The sequence below is a fragment of the Schistocerca nitens genome, chromosome 6, assembly GCF_023898315.1.
Source record: "Schistocerca nitens isolate TAMUIC-IGC-003100 chromosome 6, iqSchNite1.1, whole genome shotgun sequence".
In the NCBI taxonomy this organism is placed as follows: Eukaryota; Metazoa; Arthropoda; class Insecta; order Orthoptera; family Acrididae; genus Schistocerca; species Schistocerca nitens.
The window spans coordinates 529,930,993-529,946,632 of record NC_064619.1 but is presented as its reverse complement, the minus strand read 5'-3'; the positions used below and the strand labels follow the sequence as shown (position 1 = coordinate 529,946,632).

Below are 15,640 nucleotides of genomic sequence, written 5' to 3'. Positions count from 1 at the left end.
GTTTATAGTGTGGGCGGGAGGAGCCTTGCGTATTACGAACAGCGGCGTCAGTCGGGCCGCATTCAGCTTTTTGGTAGGTCATCCATGGTCACGAAGAGGATTACATGTACGCTTCTGCCGTAAACCTCTATAACAACAGTTTTTAATGGCGAGAATGAAGGCCGAAGTTGATTTATTGTTCTCCAGCGACATGATGAAAGAAAACTTTAATTTTAATTATGCTATGCTTCGTATAAAAAATACATGATACCAATCTCCCACTAGTGTAAAACATATTCCAACCCTTCTACATGGACACAGCGAAAACCCACCTCCTTTCTTGTCTATACCTATATTGATTAGGAACTTGAACGTCATCCGAAATACAACAGTTTTCTGAGACGATCACAGTACATATATTGGGGGACTGTACCACAGCATACACATACCACCTTACGGTTTGTGGCGGAGAGTACATTAAGACTCAACATGTTCCATTTGCGTGGAAGGAATAGATGTTGGTAGACATCCGTTTTGTTTTTTAAATAGAGTGCTTGCAGTAAATATCATGGTGTCACTATTTTATAGAGTTCAGTTACACAGTCACTGTAATACCTGGTAATTTATGGTAATATCTGCTGCCATTTTCTAAGTACGATAACTTCGCTGCCGATGGTCCTCTCACTCTGATACACAGAGCACAAATAACGAAGCTCAGAGAGAAAAGGAGGGGATGGGTTTTCCGCATTTTTAACACACGCAGTTGGGTAGATTGTTATCTGTCGTCGTATTGGTGCAGTGGATTGGTGGCTTCCATTTTCCAGCCTTCGCTATTGTCCAAGGTACATGCCGGTCACATGCCGTCGTAAGGGGGTTCCCGTTGTCTTATTTTATATTGAGATGAGAAGAAGAAAGGGCACTTTGCCCAGTATTCAAACTGATACCCTACTTCTGCGCGCACAAGACTGAAGGAGCTTTGGGAGCATTATGGGCAGGGCTCTCCAACCAGCTCGGGATTTTGACTACCTATCGTGCCAGTCGGGCAGAGTTTGGCACGGTATCCCTCATTCAGAGTATTGTAAGTTGGAAAAATGCTTTAATAAAAGCTATATTCATTTTGTCACAGATCATATTCAGGAATGAAAAATGGAAATTACTAACTGAATCCAGATTTCCATCTATTGCGAATCGAAAAATCGTTTCAGGCAAAAACAGTATCTCGGCCGCAGAACCGAATTTTCCATTGAAAAATTGGTGTGTCAGTGGAAAAATGAGTGTTTGTTGTAAGAACTCCGTCTAGCTGAAAACTGATAGTATTATTAAATAGCATATATCTGATACAGACATGTTTGTTTACGTGTGATATTTCAGTACGATGTGTACCTTTAGAAATATTTTTATGAATCGAGTGTACCTCTCTGCATATATGCGAAGCTTCTGACTTTTCAAAGACAGTTCCAGATGTCAAAACAAGATGTTCTGGAAGTAATAGGACTATAATCTGTGATTAATAATGCATTTATCTATGGTTAACGAACTATTCTTCTTCACTGTGTTAGTGAAGCAACAGTGGTTTCGTTTCGGATTCATTTCTGCACCTTGTTAACGGTGTTCGTGAGCACTTGGAAAGAACAGAACTAAGGTGCAAAGCTTCTTAGTTTCAACAAAGAAACTTTTGATAAAAGTGGCACACATTGACGAGTCATGTCATTTTCAAATTGACTTCATTGACACAGAAACCTCATCTATTATGCACACTGTATGAACTACATGTAAGGGATTCTCGACAGATTTATCAGCGGACATTCGTTGCAGCTCAGGGGCAGAAACGCTAGAGCAATGTTTTTATGTTCGCCCTGATACCAGGTAGATACTTTTCATGAGTATTATTATGACGTCGAGAATGAATCTCTCAATCTCCAGAGGAGTGTGCGCTGGTTTGAAACTTGCTACTAGATTAAAACTGTGAGCTGGATGGGGACCAATCCCAGATCCAATAGTAATGTGCCCCCCCCCCCTATGACAAGTTTCGAATTCGAGTTCCAATGCAGCTATCAGCGCCCTATCGCCAATCATACTGGAAGACAATCGGTTCGGTTTCAAGAAGGGGAAAGATACCAGAGAAGCAATTGCTCTTAGCAATAGAAGACAGATGTTTAAAAAATTGTATTATAGTAGCATATGTTCACCTAGAAAATTACTTCGTCAGTATAATGAGGAACAAGATGTGTGCAATGAGAAGATTGGGTTAAGGCATAGATATACAAATTATCTACACTATCTGATAAAAAATATCAGAACACTTAATACACTAATTTGGGGTATGTCCACCCAATGCATTTATGATGACTTGAACGCTATGGGGGACACATTTAAAGAGACTTTTGAATGTCTGTCTTCCTCGTGAGCCGAAAACAGAGAAGATCGTGATACTGGACGCTGGGGTCTAGAGCGAAGTCGATTTTCTGACTCATCCCAAAGCTGTTCCATTGGATTCAGACCTACACTCTAGGCAGGCCAGACCATATCAGGAACGTTACTGCCCCTAGACCACGGTCTACAGTTGCTGCGTAAGATATAATGCATTGTCGTGCTGGTAGAAACATTCATGGTTTCCAAACTGTCCCTCTACTGTGCGCAGTACACAATACTGTAAAATGTGTTCTTGTCCTCCCGCACTTACTGTTTTCTTAAAGGCAATAAGGAGACCTCGCCCCAACCACGAAAGAAACCTCCTTAGCGTTACATACTTCACTGTTGGCAGTACACTTGGTGGTAAGTAATGTTCTCGACATTCACCAAACCCAAGCCAACATACGGTATAGCGTGATTCATCACTCCACATCACTTGTTTCCAGTCATTCACTACAGAAGTGTGTGTCTTATGATGAACTGCTGTACAATTTACTCAATTCTCTCTAACTTCTTACACACATTTATTGTACTAGCTGGACGCTTGGTACCACTTTGGAACTCATGTGTGAGTCCTCCAGCTGGTTCCACATGCTTTTTTACAACCATCCTGTGCAATGCTCGATGGTCGCTGTCTGTCAGTACGCGAGGCCTGCCTGGTATTCATTTAGCTATGGTTGTTCCTTCGCGTTTTTACTTCTCAGTTATATAAACAGTCGATTTGTACAGCTCTAGAAGGGTTGAAATGTTCCTGATGCATTTGTTATTCACGAGACATCCAATGACTAGTCGAAGTTCGGAGTCACTGAGCTCGCCTGACAGGCCAATTCTGCTGTTACCGCTTCTCTACTGGCACCCCAATACTCCTTGTCTCCTTTTATACTGGCAGGGCCACCTCTCCTGACATCTAGAGGTCACTTCCAGATACTTCTGATCAGATAATGCACAAGATCCACAGAACACATAGAGAATATCAAGAAAGACAAGTTCGTGTAAAGAAGGATACTAGACAATGATTGTAGCTTATTACTACCCCAACGAAGCAATGGAGGCAGTGTATGAAACTTCGTGGAGAGGAATAAAATTGAAAGAGAAATATAAACTGCCTGACAAAAAAGTGAAGCATACAGAAGACATGGTCGTATGTCAATGTATGCAGTGTTCTTACATGGCCTGGTTCGAGAATAAGAGGCGTGGGGGGAGCAGCTGCAGTAGTTGAGTGATCGCAGTCAATGATACAGAGATGCTTCGTACTCGTGTGAGACAGCGTTAACAGCACCTGACAAAGTTTGAAAATGGCCTCTTTGTGATTCTCCATTTGGCTGGCTTTTTGGATCTTGCGATGCCCAGATTTTTGAGGCACTTGTAAGTAGCACTGGTCCTTTGGTGGACTGGATGGGAGTGTGAGGGCAGGCACACTCGTCGTCAAAGTTCCTATCGGTCACGTGTGCACACCACAAAGGAAGAACTCGTATTGAGCACATCGTAGCCCCTTCGCATCTGCACCTGCCATACGAGAGCGTTCTGTGCCGTTTCGCGCCACTGGTCGAAGACTGGCACATCCGGACTAGTGAATTACCGTCACATGCATAGGCTGCCGTTAACACCCCAACACAAAAGACTGCGTTTCGAACGGCGCGGTGGTCGGGAAGTATGGGCTATTGATGAATGAGGCAGCATTGCATTCATCGATGAATCGCAGTTATTTACTACCCGTCGGCGGATATGGTGGCGGCCTGGGAGAGAGGTCCCACTCCTCCAATGTTTTGGAGAGATCCATCGCTGTTATTCCTGGCGGTATGCTGTGGGGATCCATGAGGTAAGACTTAAGCTGATGGCTGGTAGGGATTGGGGCTACTCTGACGGCACAATGGTACACCCTGTGTCCTCATGTGTAACCTCCCATGTAAGTGCCGTTCTTCGACAGGACAATACTTGTCCACACATGGCACGTGCCTCGATGAATTGTGTGAGCGATGTTGTGATCATCAAGATCCCCAGATATGTTCCCGATAGAACACGTGTGGGGCCAGCTCGGGCATCAACTCTGTCCCAGTACCAGTATCCAGGGTATCGAAGACAAGTTACAACTGTTGCCAACTAGCTGGCCTCAGGAGAGGATACGACGGCTTTGCGGCACCTTCCCCATCCAGTCAATGCACGCATCCAGGCCAAAAGGGAGTGCAACGTCATACTGGTAAGTGCACTCATACAGCCAAGTCCTTCGTAAATTTGACTCGATGTTGTAATAATGGAAATAACACCACATAGTGCCACTTCCTTTCCTCATCCCCTTCTGGTGCTTCACGTTTTCTGTCAATCAGTGTATACTAATACTGATTTTCATATCCCACATAGGCATTTGGCCAGATGGAAGGTAGCCCCTTTGAAAGCAATGAACGGCATACTCGGCAGAAAATATGACTAAAGAACAAGCAAAGCAAATACGAAGAGTGGTTGTAAGGAGAATTAGGACTTTTTCAACATCAAACCTGCGAACGACACAAGGTTGCAAGATGTGAAAGAATTCTCCTAATCAGGAAGTAAAACTACACAGAATGACCGAAACAAGAAAGGTATTAGAAGTAAATTGGTATATGCGAAGAAAGCTTTTTTAAATAAATTAACTCTACTGCTATCATATATTGATTTTATTGATTGGCGACTGCATTGAGTGCTGTGTGCACAACGACCAAATATGTTAAATTAAAAGGAAAGTCAGCGTTGGCTGTAATATTGATGCCATCAATAAAACATCAATATTACGGCCAACGCTGACTTTCCTTATAATTTAATATATTTATTAACAGGACACCGGGGAAGAAGATGCTGGAAGTACACTCGGAGCACAGCATGGTATGTGACTGAAACATGGAACAGCGAAAATCACGAGAAGAAGTAAGAGGAAACATTTGAGATGTGGTGAGACCGAAGAATGTTCAAAATTAAGTAGAAGGCTAACGTTCAAAATGTAGAAGTACTGAGAAGAACTGACGAGATAATAAGTCAATTAGTAACCCTTACCAAAAGAAGGAACTGGTTGTGGGGGCTTCTGCTATGACTTCTGGGAATAGTTACCTCAGCACTGTAAGGAACAGCATAGGGAAAATCATTATAGGAAGAGGAAGACTAGACAGTGCTGATGTAGAAGATATGTAGATAGGGAAACATTAGCACAAAACAGGAAGAAATGGAGAGCGAAACGAAACCAGTCGAAATATCGATAGCTTAAAGGAAATATAAGGAACTGTATGCTCCGCATGTGCTTAAGTAAATTTGTTTTAATCATCACGTGTAGTACTGATGCAATATGGAGCTAGTTGAGTGGTACGTACACCAAACCACAATAAAATTAAATAAAAGTAAAATCTTATCACAAAAATGGATTGGCGATGACGTTTGGCGCTGTGCAAACAATGGGTCATTGATCTCTGGGGAGTGAGAAATTTCCACATAGAGATTACTTACAGTGCATGATACGCCTATCAAACAGGTATGTGTTTAGCTTCCGCATGCCTCTCTAACGGCATCACCGTTTCTTAGTTTATTTTTCTTTGTTGTTTCCGGAAATGAATTTGGTGTACATGTTGTGATGGGCTTGGGCTGGTTTTTCCGGTTTCGACTCGCGCGACTGATGTTGACGGTGACTAAAAAATAGGAACCGTATTGGTCCCCTCTCTTTTTAACGTCTATACAAATTATCAGCCACTGTCGTAGCACACCTGAAATGATGTGGCATTGACAACTCAGGCTAAATCTTCCAAGAAGACGGATGCTTTGATGATACTGAGTGTCTACTGCCCTAACCCACTTAAAACTCAACTGTGTACTTTCATCTTGAACGCAGACAGACATGTAGTAAGTGCAGTGTCTCACGGTAAGTAAACAACTGGCTGTTGCACCAGATCCAAAATATCTGAGTGTCACACTTCTGTAACACAAGTTTGAAAGTGGAAGTCAGAAATAACATCCCCAGTCGCAAACTCTAATAACAACAACATTATAAATGTATTTTTCTGAGGCATGTGTCGTGTAGGTAAAACTAAGCCAAAGAAGTCGACAGGCAACAAATGAAACGTGCATCCTTATCACTGGATGTTCAAATGGTTCAAATGGCTCTGAGCACTATGCGACTTAACTTCTGAGGTCATCAGTCGCCTAGAACTTAGAACCAATTAAACCTAACTAACCTAAGGATATCACACACATCCATGCCCGAGGCCGGATTCGAACCTGCAACCGTAGCGGTCGCTCAGTTCCAGACTGTAGCGCCTAGAACCGCACGGCCACTCCGGCCGGCTCCACTGGATGTCTGTGGCCTACACTACTTGCGCAATTACATCGTATGGCAGGTACTGCTCCAGCAGAAATGCATCGTGAGGCAGCTACCAGTGGGGAGAGATAAAACCCGGTCAAAGACCAGCCATCCATTCCATGATTATGAATTAACCGTCCAGAGATTGAACTCAGGGAAAATCTCCATGAAAACCAGCAGTGACCCATCCAAAGCAAGAACAGAAATATGGAAAGCTGGAAACGATCCACTTTGGCCTAGCCATCTGGAAATCTCCTTCCTGATTACCAAGAGAAATGGATTCGATGGAGTTCCCTCATTCGCCTTTACTCTGGAACTGGAAGGTCGAATCATAGCCTCCAAAAAGGGGGAATTCCAGTCGTCTCTACCAACTGCGACCGCAGAGAAACGCAAACCACAGCAAACTTGTTTTGCTGCCAGCACCAAGGAAGACCTACTTCAGGCAGCCGCAAATCTTCTTGAAGTTGCCTACTTTTGGACATCCAGCGTGTTATCTTCCACTTACATCAAGCCGAACTCGTTTCCTTTACGTTACTTGTTTTATATATTTACTATTTTCTTTCTGTGCTTATTTGTAATCATGCTTCTGACGCGAATAAAGAAACCACTGACTATAAGAAAACTGGTTTCATCGTCGATCGAAGACATCATGTACATTTGTTGAACTAGGCTTCTCGGTGCACCAATTTTAAACCATCACAGATATTTGGGATGCCCCAGAACATCGTTTAGAAGTCAAAAACAAAAAATTCTAAGGGGATAAATGAAGTTGATTTCCCGATAGGTAGATCTTTATACATTTCTAACAGTATCTATTGATACTGACAAAAACATATTAAATATATTTACGGTAAACTATAGCATAATGGCAATTAAAGACATAGAGCCTACAAACCAGTCCGCGATAACGTTTGGCATTTTATTCATAAATTCACAATGACCGGTTTCGACTTACTGTCATTATCAGATCTTTAGGAGTACATGAGGAAGTGATCGTGAAATGGAGAGTGCTTTTCGTTCTTGGTTATTGCACTAGTCAGTGTTGCTTCATCGCTTAAATACCGGAAATCCCTCGCTCATTCGCTTGTTTGTGCAAATTATGTGATATTGATAACTGTATAAGAATTATCCTAATGATTCTATAATGGCAGTAAGCCGAAACTCGTCATTGTTAACTGTGGCGTAGTGTGCGATAAAGACCGACGTTTAAGAATATAAAGCATAACAGAAGTAAAAGGAGATGTTACAAGCCATCAGATACATGGATGGCATCTTCGGAAGAACAACAGAGTGTGTCCAGTAATTTTTAACCAACATAAGCGACAAAGAGACCACTGACTTCAACGGAGTCCATTTCCAGCATTATTTGTAGAGAGCAGCTCTCCCATTCATTTATAACGTGATGCAAAAAATTGTAAACTCCACTCACGGTCTATGTCTTACGTCTGTTACGACTGGCCGGATTGCAGCCTACAAAGCAGTACGAGCAGCAACAATCTGCAAGGTGTGTGTGAAAGTAGTGAGACTGTCAGCACTGCAACCGATCTGGTAACTTCGCTTTGGTCCACTTGTGTAGACCGTTGTGTTCACCCCTTACAGATGCTCAGTCCAAGTTTCAGCTCCGTACAGCCATCATGTGATTTTTGAGAGCACCATCAGTTTAGTTACGTCTTTGTTGGGTGTTACGAAAATGGAACAGCGGAATTTAGAGCAAGGTTATGCAATCACGTTTTGTGTTAAACTTGGGGAATCCGAGAGAGTGACAGACCTATGGGGAACATTTCTCATCTAGAGTAAAAGTTTTTCGCTGGCACAAATCGTTTTTCGAAGGCCAAGAAGAAGTTGAAGGTGAACTTCAAAAACCGACGAAAACGTCGAACGTATGCGTGCTCTGGTGAGATCAGGCAAACTGTCAACCAAGTGTTAAAGATGTCCCTGAAAGTCTCAGGGAAATGGTGAATCGAGAGAGACCGGACATTGTAGATGAGTGGATATCGCATCATGACAACGCCTCGTGTCACACGGCCACTTCCATCACAGAATTTTTGATCCCAGAAGACATTCCTGTTGTTGTACAGCTTCCACTATTCACCTCGTCTGCGCCCTTGTGACTTCTTTTCTTTTCCATGAATTGAAAAAGTCTTAAATGACCTCATTCTGGGACTGTGGAGAGCACTCAAAATAATGTGACCGACTTATTAAGGATACTATCAATTGAAGCCTTTCAGCTCTGCTACCAAGATAGGGGACAACGACTCCGCCGGTGTGTAGCAGCCGAAGGTTACTACTTCGAAGGGGACAATATTGTTGTTTGAAAAAATAAAGACTTTGGTAAATAAAAAACCAGTCTCATTACTTTTGTCACTGACTTTATATGATCGTGCAACATGTGATCAGCATGTCGCTAATACCTCCAGCCGTTATTGCCGGTAGATGAATTCTGATGATGCCGTTGCTTATTTCTTCAAGCAGCTCCTTATTCGGCCTCACAAGGGCATAGTAGACCGCGTACCAGACCTGCCTATCTCACAAAAAAAAATGTGAGGAGGTATCGGGAACCGAACCGGGGTTCTTCCGCGCTGATTGAAGTAACACTAATCATTCATCTACGGAGACGTTCTTTGACTATGAATTAGATGATTTTTAGCATTGCAATGAAATGCTACGAGTATCATTCCGTATGTCTTGGCAACTATAATACATCGTGCGTACACTCTAATTTCAGCAAACGCATTGGAAACCCAGTGGCAGGCAGTATCGAAATCAACCGACAGACTGCGACTGCATGCGAGGGTGGCTCGGTGCCAACTCCTGAGACAGTCAATGCGAGGTTGGCTGTGCCACAAGGTGGATGTAAGCAGATTGGAATAGCAATTATAAGTTAAAATTGCCTTTCTGGCCGGCAGAAATGCTACTCAGCGTCATGCGGAATTACGAGCAGCGGTGGGTGACGGCGAAAGCGTCCGGCACTGCTGGATAGTGCAATCTCCATAATAACGCTACGACCTACACGATTGACGTCATCAAGAATTGTGTGTAGCGATTGGGGTGTGAAATTCTCCCCCACCCACCTTCCTCATCACGCCCCAATCCATGCGACTTCGATCTGATTCCACAACTGGAGAAACCCAAGTGGGAGGCGCTATGCAAACAGGGCACAGACAACACATATTCTTGGCAGTTCCCATGGCATTCGAAGCCTTCCCCATCGCTGGCAATGTTGTATGGATCCACTGGGAGACTTCTTTGAAGGACATTTTGTTCCATTTGTGCTCATGCACAATAAATTTACGTGGAGCCCCAATGCGTGTGTTTCGTTTCACCCATTGCCGCGACCTCCTGTACTAGAACCTTTGTTGGCATTCAGATACACACTGCCTTACCGGTTGAAAGAATATAGTGACATTTCTATGTTCTCGCATTATCGTAAGATATACCATAGTTGCCATGACTTATGGAATGAACCCACTACATGAACTGTCATTACTTCATTGCAACCATAATTTTAAGAGGAGTATTATCGCGTGGTTCTACAAACATCAAGAATATTCACATACATACCGATAGAAATTGTAAGCATTATTTCATTAGGTCTCCATTTAATATCCTGTGTCCCTTCGCCTGAAAACGAGAATATTGTCATACTCTCTAACTTAATGACAGTACTGCATCTCGTATCATAAAGGCGAACGAGTTCAGAGAAGCGGGCAACTGTTACCTGTACTTCAAAACCAAAACAAAACGTTTGGATTCCCGTCAAGTGGCTTCGACCGCTATAACACTGAAACTGTGAGAGTTGATTGCATAGCGCTCCGCTGATCTCTTTCGTCCCATCAGTAAAGCAACAGCGCACCTACATAAGCAACTAGGTCACTTCCATCACTGTACATAAGTATTTACATTATACTCGGGCGACGACAGCACGGCGACAGTCGCGAAGGTGAAGAGAAGACACACGCCAACAGCATGGTGGCCCATGATTGGATCCCGCCAGTCGGCACGTGTCAACAACGCAATGCACCGCACCACCCGGAAACGCCTCCTGCCTCTAGTAGCATTTATATGAGTGGCGGGGGACTTCCGCCGCTGATAGTTTCGCTCATTTACGAATCTTTCAGCCGCGAAGCTGCGTGTGCTATCGCGGCTTCAAACCTCCCGGGCAGTCCTCCAACAATTAACAGCTGACCTAACAACACAGGAAATGGAGACCGCATTTTGTTCTTGTTTCCTGCACCGCTCCATGTTGCTCCATCGCTTAAATACCGGAAAGCCTTATCACAGCGAACTCTTTACCACGTACTTAGTGCGTCCGAGGGCGTAGGGATTTGCGGACTTTCAGATACAATACAATGTATACCCTGCAACTTTCACTTTTGTCATGTTTACAGTATATCAAGTATTATTCTAGGACAGTTACCTCTTTCACACGGCATGACGGATCTACTCTCGTAAACCAAAACTTTATGAGCAGGCCTCTACCCTGGGAAGAATGCACCTAGGTCACACGGACAGCTCGGGACTCGGTATAGTGTGATGAGTTGTCTGCTAAGCACACCGGACAGATTATGAGTCACCTCCTAGGACACGTCACACAATGAAACACCACCTCTAGCGCTGCTAATGGTCTCAGTTCGGCGCGAAACAGAGCCCATAAGCTCCTACAGGTATGCCATATCCGACAGATGCATTGGTGTATAGATCCCGTAGGGCTATCAAATTGCGTGTATGTTAATTTATCACACTTGCCAGCAGTTCCAAATAGTCCCAGCCAGCCATTTTATAGGAGGTAGGTCTATAGTCGAATACTGAAATGTTTCTTGCACAGCCTTTTATTTAATAGTACGAAAACTATTCGGGAAGTGAGGTCGATCGCGAAATGGAAACCATTGTGAAAATCAAAAAGGTTTTATTTACAACTGTTAGCTACATCTTCCACCTACTTCTCTATATGGTCACCGCTTCGACTTAGACAGTTCTCTCCAGTACCATCGTCATATAAAATAACCGCCTGTGCTTTCCTCCAATTCTCTGCTATGTCCTGCAGCTCGTTGTCTGTGCCAAAATGTTGTCTTCATAGCCAGCGGTTCATGCGAGCAGAAATGAAGATCAGAGGGAGCCACGTCCAGCTGTATGGTGGACGAACAAAGACTTCCCACCGAAAAAGCTGTAGGAGCGTGTCCGTTGCTCCTGGATTGTCCTGCCCGACAATCGTCATGAAGAATGAAATGCATGACAGTTACATTATGTGAGCTGCATGAAATTAGGTGAAATCTCACAGCAGTCACCCATCGTGACAGCAGACACTATTTTCTAGGCACCTTTATCTGCTCAGTGTGCACTCTGAACTGAAAAGGTCGACGTGACGCGATCAGTGTGCATTCTAGAGACTCTGCTCAACACGTCTGTGCAAAGCTTCATCTGATTCTCACTATGGTTTCCATTTCGCGATCGATCTGTCCTTACTTTCCAAATAACCTTAGTATCAATATAGACTTCCGTCTACATCTCACGTAAACATTATACCACCTAAAATACAGGATTTTAGGGATAAAGGTACAGCTACTGTGATAACTAGTACCTTAATATGTACCCACTTCAGTGTATTAGTTGGCTTTTTTTCCTCTGTGTCTAACAGTCATACCGTAAACACAACACATAGTTTACTAACTGATGTTATCTGCACGTTCCTAACTGTGCCACTGAGAAGACTACACCTTGCAGTATAGGTAATCCTTTTTGCATCCACGTGTCCACACTTCGATACCAAACTGCTGCCCACAGGAATATAAACAGTAATGGCCTGCTTGCGCCACATGTACTTGGTGGTACTAACTAACCTAAAAATGTGCTCCTCAAAATAGCTATAATTATTAGTCTGCAAATGAAGTAAATACTGTTTTAATGTTGTCCAGTACATTTCCCTCAGTCACCTGTAGAAATACCTGCCCTTGCACCTCTAACACCGTGCATATGATTGGCCTACGTCCGCCTCCTCTGGTGAGTGATCAGTGAATGTGACTGGGTTCGACTCCTGCCCAGGTTGGAGATCATCTCCGCCCAGAGACTGGGTGTTGTGCTCTCCTCATCATAATTTTATCTTCGTTGACAGGCAAGTCACCCAATGTGCCATCAACTGAAAAAACTTGCAACTCGCCAGCCGAATTTCTCCAGTTGGTGACTCCTGGACATCAATGCCATGCGATCATTTCATTTCATTGGCCTACAGCATTCTGACAGTTACCCAGTATCACAGTTTTTCTGTCAGTAAAGTTACCCTATGTTACATTTAATAATCTCTAGTTTTCCACTTTTGTATAACTAGAATTATGTCCACCATTCACATAGACGTCAGGCTGCTACTCACAGATACATTGATGTTAAGACAAGTGCCTGTTTTCATTACACTTCTGGCATTATTCATCACAAACATAAAATTTAAATATGTTAGACTATAACAAATTTTTGTTGTACTTGTGTTAAGCATATTTTGAGTAGTTTGCTGAGTACTTCTGCATTCATTTACTTATGAGTAAAAATCAACACCACGTTATTGTATCTTCACTTGAATGTAAGTCTGCCTCCATAGCTCTGCATTTGAATGCTCATGTCTACACCAGATTCTTTGGCGCTTTAGTGTATAATGGTTAATGAAATGCCTTGAAGCCTTGTAATTTCCGTAAGCTATGTGCTACGAATTCTTCATTTGTGTGGCCATAGTGTCCGTAGTTGCTTCATAACTCTTAAGGGTATTTTGTTCTGTCGTTGCACCTACAATAATGCGTGAATTTTTTCACCTGACGCGTTTCGCTTTATTGAGGTAAGACATCATCAGTGGTCTCTTAGTTATTTGCATTTTGATTTGCTTTTAGACCGAAAAACAGTACGTTAGGAATGGGTTGATTTGTACTTACGGTGATTTTTCGGCTGATTTCTCGCTTACGTCGGGAAATGCCGTCTGCTAACACATCGTTGTTTTTTTTTTTTTTTTTCGTTAGACACTGATAATTTTGCTCTAACTTTTAGATGTTCTGCAGCACTAAGCATTTATTATGTTTTTCACGACACACTTTTACGCACACCTCTGTATTCTGTTTGTTTTTGTACTTCAAGTATGTGTTGTTGTTTGTGTTTTGTACTGTTGCGAACATAACCTTTCCACTACTTTGTATATGACCTACAATATTTTTTTTGTAAAATTAGATTACTATATGTGTGTAATTCTATTTAATTGTTTCTGTGTATTTATGTACTGTGTAGGAGTCGAAAAGAAATAGCGATGTAGGGACTTTTTTTAGGGGAGGGAGTAACCATGATTAGTAGACACAAGTATATACCAGTGCGATGGAGTGTGAGTTAGAGCAGAAGATGAGAAGCGAGAAGTGAAATGACACTGTGAGTGAGGGGGTGGGGGGGGGGGAGAGGTTGTGGGAGAGTGGGTGGGGGTTGAAGCGTGGAAAAGGCTCCTTTCCTTTTCATTTAATTTCACCAATTATTCTATATACGAGGCCTGTTCAGAAAGTAAGCTCCGATTGATTGCCAAATTGAAACCACAGTGAACATCAGAAATGTTTTACTTGTAACAATTAGCTACACCTTTCAGCTACTTCTCTACGTAGTCGCCGTTCTGACTTAGACTTTTGTCATAGCGTTGTACCAACTTTTCAATAGCCTCATCATAGAAGGCAGCCGCCAGTGCTTTCCGCCAATTCTCCACGCTGGCCTACACCTCGTTGTCTGTGTCAAAATGTTGTCTTCAAAGACAGCGGTTCATGTGACCAGAGATGAAACTCAGGGGGAGACAATTGCGGGCTGTATTGTGGGTAATCTCACATTTCCATTTGAAAACGATGCAGGAGCATCTTCATTGCCCCTGCAGAATGCGGATGAGAATTGTCTTGAAGAAGAAACAGCACGACAGTTATGTAATGTTAGCTGCATAGCTTCAGGCGAAATTTCTCACCAGGCCCTCGTACTTGGCGGCAGACACTATTTTCTAGACATCTTTACGCACTCACTGCGAGCTCAGAAATGAGAAGAGCGACGTGATGCTAACTGGGGTTATACTAGAGACACTACCCAACACATCTGTGCAAAGCTTTATCGGATTTTCATAGTCGTTTCCATTTCGCGACCGATCGGAGCTTACTTTCTGAACGCCCCTCGTAGAATCTGGTTTCCTATATTTATCTGGTCATTGAGCAACTGTTTATTTTGTGTTAATGCTTTTTGTATGTGGACATTTTCTTGGAGAGAGAGGAGGCGTCTGTCTTTACTGATTTTTCTGATATTCATATCGTTTTCAATCTTGCTTGGTCTATGGAGTTCTTCTTTTAGATGATCCGCAAATGTTGAATGATTTCTACCATATTTAAATGCTCTGATGTGTTCTTTATATCTTATGTCGAATGTCCTACCAGTCATTCCAATGAATATCTTCTCATAATCTCTGCAACCGAGCTGATAGATTCCACATCGTGGGTATCTGTCTGGTTTTGATTTTAGTTTTGGGACGTGCTTTTTTATGGAATTGTTTGTTCAAATGGTTCAAATGGCTCTGAGCACTATGGGACTTAACATCTATGGTCATCAGTCCCCTAGAACTTAGAACTACTTAAACCTAACTAACCTAAGGACATCACACACAACACCCAGCCATCACGAGGCAGAGAAAATCCCTGATCCCGCCGGGAATCGAACCCGGGAACCCGGGCGTGGAAAGCGAGAACGCTACCGCACGACCACGAGATGCGGGCAATTGTTTGTTTTGTAAGCAATGTTTATGCCTTTCTTTTAATATGTTACCTATTTTATGAGTGAATTTGTTATGGTAGGTCACTGTATGCCATTTCTTTTGTCGTGCGAGTTGTACGAGTTAGTGTTGTTTGGTTAGTTTTTTTCATTATTTGTCTCTTTTTTTTTTTGTTTAGTTTGTCT

General features: G+C 42.8%; 1 protein-coding gene across 1 annotated transcript in view; it reads right to left on the bottom strand.

Moving 5' to 3' along the window:
* LOC126262800 (uncharacterized) overlaps positions 1-10,731 on the bottom strand; it is a 120,575-nt gene extending 109,844 nt beyond the window's left edge. The window contains exon 1 of the mRNA XM_049959625.1: positions 10,607-10,731. Within this exon, the coding sequence (XP_049815582.1) occupies positions 10,607-10,684 (78 nt within the window). The 5' untranslated portion in view covers positions 10,685-10,731. The remainder of the gene's footprint in view (positions 1-10,606) is intronic.
* Positions 10,732-15,640: the final 4,909 nt, after the last annotated feature.